A 6,477-nucleotide genomic window follows, 5' to 3' on the forward strand; every position below is an offset into this window, starting at 1 on the left:
AAAAAAAAAAAAATCTTTAAAAACAGTACTCTTAAGACCTGTGACATCATACCTCACATGTGCACCCCCAACACTCTCAAGGACTATGCACATTTGAGGCCAGTCTGGTGACCCAGTGAGACTCTGAGTTATGAAGCAATTGATCAACATTCCTTCTGGAGACAGGTTCTTAAGACTCCAGAGGTAAACAGTATAAGGTTCAAGGGTTCCTGAAACTACCAAACAGAGCTCTTAACAGCAGGAGCTCTGGGGTGAGAGTGGTCATACAGGCAGGGAGAGCTTTGTGTGGTTGGTTTGTTTGTTTGTTTGTTTGGCTTCCAGTTGGTTGGCAGTTTTTTCCCAGACAAATCTCAGTTAGCCCAGCCTGTGCTGGCTACAGGGGTTGGCCTGGAACTCCGAGATCTGCCTGCCTGACTCCCTAACCCTCATTTTAAAGACCTGCACCACCGTGTCTGACTTTGGGTGAGCTCTTTTGTTTTGTTTTAGAATTATTTATTTATTTTCTCTATACAAGTACACTGTAACTGCTCTTCAGACACACCAGAAGAGGGTATCAGATCCAATTACAAATGTTTTATGAGCCACCATGTGGTTGCAGGGGATTGAACTCGGGGCCTCTGGAAGAACAGTCTATGCTCTTAACCGCTGAGCCAACTCTCCAACCCCTGGGTGAGCTTTCTGATAATACCGCTGCTTTTGAATCATTCTCCTGTAAATATAAATCTTTACCTCTTCTGCTGTAAGTAGACCCAATAAAGTCATTAAATAATAATAATTCAATAATAATAAACTCATTACATTGCGTAGGAGTTTGCCAAGTTGGACTTTTGTGAAGTCATTTCCTTGCTTTGCTGTGGTGATCTATATGGGGTAAAGAGCCATGCCCTTCCCCAGGGCCCATAATGCAGAGGCAAGCAGATCTCTCGGAGTACAGAGCTCTGGCTGGTTTGGTTGAATTCCAAGCCAATCAAAAATATATAGTGCCGGCTGTGGTGGCGCACGCCTTTAATCCCAGCACTCAGGAGGCAGAGGCAGGCGGATTTCTGAGTTCCAGGCCAGCCTGGTCTACAAAGTGAGTTCCAGGATAGCCAGGCTATACAGAGAAACCCTGTCTCGAAAAACAAACAAACAAAAAAAACAGCAACAAAAAAGATTTATTTATCTTATATATGTGAGCACACTATCTTCATACATACCAGAAGATGGTATCAGATCCCAGATGGTTGTGAGCCACCATGTGGTTGCTGGGAATTGAACCCAGGACCTCAGAAAGAGCAGTCAGTACTTTTAACTTCTGAGCCATCTCTCCAGCCCCCCAGGTCCATTTCCTATGCCTGATTGAAAACTTGCCTTTGGTCTTCTAGCCTCCAGAACCAAGAGAATAAAGTTCTGCTCTTTAGGGACCTAGTCTAGGATGGGCAATTACATCAACCTCCAAAGGCTAATGCCAGGGGATCTGGAATAGCCAGTTCTGCCAAGAGCTCCACATCAACTGGCTGTCCTTTGGTTTGATCATCTCTGGGCTTCTCTTCATGGCAGAAATGAGCCCTCATATTAGTAAGTAACGTTGGTAATGTTTTGACTGGAGGCAAGGACCCCATCAGATCCTGGAGAACTCTGACCATTCCCCAGGTTTGATTATAGAAAAGACAAGCTGGCTGTCCACGAGACACACACACACACACACACACACACACTGTCCATAGCAAACGCTGAGGAAGGAGGCAGTGGCCTGCCCCACAGCTTTCACCAGGAGACTCTACAAGAAGACAGTGTGGTTGGGTGATGGAAAAGTCTTTATTGAAGTCAGAGCAAGGAAATGAGGTTTGAAGCCTCTGGCTACCCATAGTGGGTCCAACAATTACGTGGCTTAAGAAGGGAAAGCAGAGTCAACAGACAGGGACAAGGACTGGGATGGGATAGAGCTGTCAGAAGGTGATGTTGTCTTCGTACAATGACAGCAGCAGCAGGACGGTCCAGCCGCCCAGCAGACCCACGTTGTGGAGCAGGAAAAGAAGCCAGGGCCTCTGGTCGCGCACATTCATCATGGCTGGGAGCTGAGGAAAAGGTGGGCACCAGTTCAGCTGCCAGTTGGTTGGAGCTCCTGGTTAGCTCCCCACCCCTACATAGGCCCTTCATCTTTCTAACCATGTCACAAAGCGCCACATAAAGGAAGAGGCCGGTGGCTACCGCCAGAATCCAAGCCTCGCCCTCCTCGCCTACTCCGACTGCTAGAGCCACGTAGAGGCCAATGAATGCTGTGAGTGCTGAGGCCAGATTCAGCAAAAGTGCACGCTTCACACTCAGCCCGGCATGCAGCAGAGCAGCGAAGTCCCCTAGAACGGAACAAGTCAGCGAGAACTCTGCCCACGGGTCCTGTACAGCCTACCACACCAGTCACACCCACATCCCAGACAGACGCACCCAAAGGCAATCCATTCCACATCTAGCCACGCCCCCACCCCACCCCACCCCATCACATGCCTCTCTCATAGAAAGGCCTTGTCCCTTCTCCTCTGGCCTTGGTCACCTCCAGAATAGATCGCTCTCACTAAGCTCCACCCTTTCAAGCCACGCCCCTGAGCTCACCGAGTTCGTGGGGCAGCTCATGACAGAACACCGCCAATGAGGTGGCCAGTCCAGTCTTCCACGAGGATGAGAAGGCGGCGCCCACCGCGAGCCCGTCAGCGAAGTTGTGTACCGCATCGCCCAGAGTGATCAGATAGGGCAACAGTCTCAGCTCTGTGGGCATAGCAAGCGTGGGTCTTGTAGGCCAGGTTCTGCACATGCCTAAGGGAAAACCCTAGATCTGCAGCCCCCCAGGAACTCCCTCAGAGCTCACCTGCTCTCAGTCGCTGGGTCTCTGGGTTCAGTAGTTCCGGGGTCTCCTCTGCCACCTGGAGGTGGGGGAGCAAGAATGAACCCAGGCAAATACAACAACTAAAGGGCTCTATGTGGGGTAGGACTTGCCTCTTACCAAGTCTGAACGAGAGCTTTCGTGGGTCTGTTTGGACTGCCGGAGATTGCTGGGTGCCAGCTGCAGAGATATTCCATGGCTGTGCCCACCGTGGCTACAAGGCCCATCTTTCTCCGAATCCTGTGGAAAAACTGGTCAGAGCCCATGAAGCCCTTACCCATCCCACTTAGTGGTTCCCCAGAGCCTGACCTGGTCCCTGGGCAACAAGAGGTTGAAGAAGCTCTCAAACAGGAAGAAGATGTAGAAGCCTCCAAGTACAGCCAGCAGGCGCCAGGTGGCCTGCCCACCAACGCCCACCTCCTCCTCGTGGGTGTGACCCTCTCCACTGTGTGTGTGCAGTCCCAGCACCTGAGAAGGGGGCGGGTACTGACTGGGGAACGTCAGGGCTATAAGGGGCTTGAGGCTAGGGCTGGGGCTGGGAAAAGGGCAGAGGGGGGGTGGGGGGAGGGAGGAGCCTGTTGAGTGACAGCTGACCTTGGGTATCAGGTGCAGAAGAGCATCACCCGTGAGTGCGCCCACAGCCAAGCTTAGGAAGGTCTGCATAATGTAGTGGGTGGCCGTGCTGCATTTGGCACAGGTCAGCAGCAGAAGACCGAACACAGCACAGAGGCAGATGAGCAGGGTGGCCAGAGAGCCATAGAGATACCCTGTGGGTGAATCTACACTGAGATTCCCCCTGCTTCCTAGATAGGCAACCCTCAAGTCCAGGATGCAGTGAGCAGGATCTCAACAGAGATGCTGTCAGCAAGTGCCAGGTATCTGTTTACTCTGGCCCTCTAGCCTTGAAATCCACTACGCTTCCTCCTTTACTGGTTCCTCATTCCTCGGTGCCAACTCATGCCCCCTCCTAGAGCCCAATAACATGAGGCTATCACCCAGGGGTGGTGACTTACTCTCTGTTTCACTGAGCTGGTCCTGAATACGGATAGTGGGGTAGGGGCTGCAGGCTCCACTTAGCTGCTGCTGGACCAAGGCAGGGGTCAGTTGGGCCCAGGCCTGAGGGCTCACCCCAGCCTGTTCAGATAGCCCATATACAGCCATTACATCTTTGGCACTCAGGCACAGCTGGAGGCAAAGAGGACAGGACAGGAGTCAGGTGTCTGAGCAGACCCATGGAAAGGCCGTCTTCTTTCTCCAGAACGGCATGAGTGGCGTACCGTGTCCCATACACTGGAGCTGCTGTTGTGGGGAGTATGGAGCTCAGAGTCTCGGTGGCTGTGGTCACCATGGTCACCGTGGTCATCATGGTCACTGTGGTCGCCATGATCATGATCACTGTGGTCCTCTCCACCCACCCCAAGGTGATGCATCAAATTCTCCAGTTCTGGCAAGAAAAAACAAAAACAAAACCAAAAAAAATCAAAAAACAACAGTGCAGTCAGTGCGCTCAGCTCCAGCCTTGTCCCCTCCCCCAAGAGTAGTGGCTGACGACTGTAGCCTAGGCCTCACCATGCAGCGTGATATTGGGAGGGTCACTACTGTGTAGCCTGAACACAAAGTCCACAAAGTACTGAGGGCTAGGCAGGCCTTGGAAGCAGGACCCATTAATGACATGATCCAGCAAGGCAGTCAAGACCAGGCCAGCGCTTCTGGAAACCCCTGCTGCCTCAGCCTCCTCCAGTAGTTGGGGAAGATCCACACAGGTCTGTAAAAGAGATCAGCTTCAGCTCTGCCGTCAGTATCGGCTTCGGGAGTCCACCCCACTGGCCGGGTCTCCCGTCAACTCCCAACCTCAAGTTACTTCCCAGATTTCAACAAAGACATCAGCCTATGTCCCTATACCATAGACCTAGGCTGCCCCAGTTGGTCACACCCTTCACTGTGGCCTATAACCTTGGCCCCAGAGCTCTCCTGACTGTCATTTCCCCCAAAGGGTTCCCCCAGACCCCGTTCTATCACCAGGGCACAAGATTGATTCCCAATACATACACTCTTAGCCACCTAAGTATCTCCAATGAGGCTGCACGTGGGACATCTCCCTGGCTGGGGCTGCCTCCCTTCCGTGGCACTAAGGTCCTTGTCACTATCCCCCAAAGCCGTCTGGGCCCTCACCTTCTCCCCGGTGGGTTGGCTGGCAGTGTGGGCCTCAATCTTCTGCAGTAGCTGGCTCAGACCCAGGGTCATGGCCTCTGGACTCTCAAGTGTGGCCAGGTAATTGTCCACATGGGAGGCCAAGAGGCCAGCTTGGATGTCCTTGCATGTGTTCTCTGGGTCGTTAAGGTAGAGGGCGGCAGCAGCACTAAAGTAAACAATGTATCTGGACTCCAGGACTGATTCTGGGGCGGGCTGTGGCTTGTCAGGTTTGCCTAGAGCCAAGACATTCTCCACAGACAGACACTGTGGGCAAACAGACAGGGCCTGAGCTAGACTGGGCCCCCCAGGCATAGGCAGGGTCAGCTATCTTATGTCATGTTCTGCCCCTTGTACAGTGAGCTTGACGAGGAGGAGCCTACACAAAGGGGTCCCCAGCGGTTACTCCCCCCTATCCTGAAGGTGAGAGTGGTCACCCAGAGTCACAAATTTGATAACCTGGGGGAATGGGGCTATGTGTCCCGGGATGGAGGTCAGGCCTGTATAAGCCCCCCAGAAACAGAAGGGAGGCTCCAGCCTGCCAGCAGGTGCAGACACCGGCCTCCAGACCCGCCTCCTGGAGTTTGCCCAGATCTCTTAGGTGGTTGCCTCAGGGTGGAGCAGGCAGGAAGGGGCCGGGGCTGGGGGACCCATCGGGTGGGGGTGTTACCTTTTCACACGGCCCGTCGGTGCAGTGCACACGGGCCACCAGCGTATTTAACAGGCCGTCCAGTTCCAGGCGATCCAGAGCACCCTGGCCCGAGGTGAGCAGGCTGAGCAGCTTACCGGCCCGGGCCACTGCTGCCGTGCCCACCAGCAGAGCCAACACGAGTCCCTGTGTGACCAACTTTGGGAGCATCACGCCTCAGGCCCCCCAAAGCGTTCCTTGCAGAGGTGCTGACTTCTGGGCTTGCTGGAGACAGCTGGGACTGCCCGGGGCCAGACTGGAGCTGGGTTCAACTTGCCTTGGCCCTAGCTCCAAGACCTCTCCCAGATATTTCCTGCAGGGCTCTGTGATTGGCTGCTGGGTTAGCCATTCCAGTGGCAGATCCTCCCCGAAAGCCCGGGAAGAAGGAGCTGGTGCCTCCTGGGGCTGGAGCTAAAGGTGGGTCCCTTTCCTTAGGTGGGCGGCTTGAGCCTGTCACACCCTGAACTGCCAGTCAGGCCTTTCTCTGTTCCCCGAAGAGCCCAGATCACCCTCGCCTGTTACCTTGCCACTGGAGCAGAAGCTAGGGGATTAAGGGTTTGAGCACGTAGATGTTACCAAATCAAACATGGGTGTTTTATTGACATTTTCAGGAGAGCTCTTAGGCTTCCCTCCACCCTTCACCAGCTGCCTCTCAGCCCAAGCAGCTTAGACAAATTCCAAATCTTGTAGCCTGGGTGAGGGTGGGGGTGCTGTTCTTGGCTCCTGAGCTAAGGCCGCTGGG

At 53.8% G+C, this 6,477-nt stretch overlaps 1 protein-coding gene across 1 annotated transcript; it reads right to left on the bottom strand.

The window, feature by feature from the left end:
- Positions 1 to 1,776: 1,776 nt before the first annotated feature.
- Slc39a4 (solute carrier family 39 member 4) lies at positions 1,777 to 6,477 on the bottom strand. Its single transcript, XM_021217150.1, has 12 exons — positions 5,718 to 6,477; positions 5,030 to 5,314; positions 4,427 to 4,622; positions 4,135 to 4,301; positions 3,871 to 4,042; positions 3,452 to 3,624; positions 3,167 to 3,325; positions 2,978 to 3,097; positions 2,843 to 2,897; positions 2,590 to 2,742; positions 2,149 to 2,336; positions 1,777 to 2,057 (listed from the first exon to the last, which is right to left on the bottom strand). Exons 1-12 carry the CDS (start codon positions 5,904 to 5,906, stop codon positions 1,929 to 1,931), a joined length of 1,986 nt encoding a protein of 661 aa, XP_021072809.1. The 5' UTR covers positions 5,907 to 6,477; the 3' UTR covers positions 1,777 to 1,928.

Source organism: Mus pahari, chromosome 17, assembly GCF_900095145.1.
Source record: "Mus pahari chromosome 17, PAHARI_EIJ_v1.1, whole genome shotgun sequence".
NCBI lineage: Eukaryota > Metazoa > Chordata > Mammalia > Rodentia > Muridae > Mus > Mus pahari.

Excerpts from the sequence above, each read along its gene's own strand:
- Slc39a4 (XM_021217150.1), bottom strand. The coding sequence starts at position 5,906 with ATGCTCCCAAAGTTGGTCACACAGGGACTCGTGTTGGCTCTGCTGGTG. Across the intron at positions 5,315-5,717 it reads CCGACGGGCCGTGTGAAAAG|TGTCTGTCTGTGGAGAATGT; the intron begins GTAACACCCCCA and ends GTTTGCCCACAG. Across the intron at positions 3,625-3,870 it reads CCAGCTCAGTGAAACAGAGA|GGTATCTCTATGGCTCTCTG; the intron begins GTAAGTCACCAC and ends ATTCACCCACAG.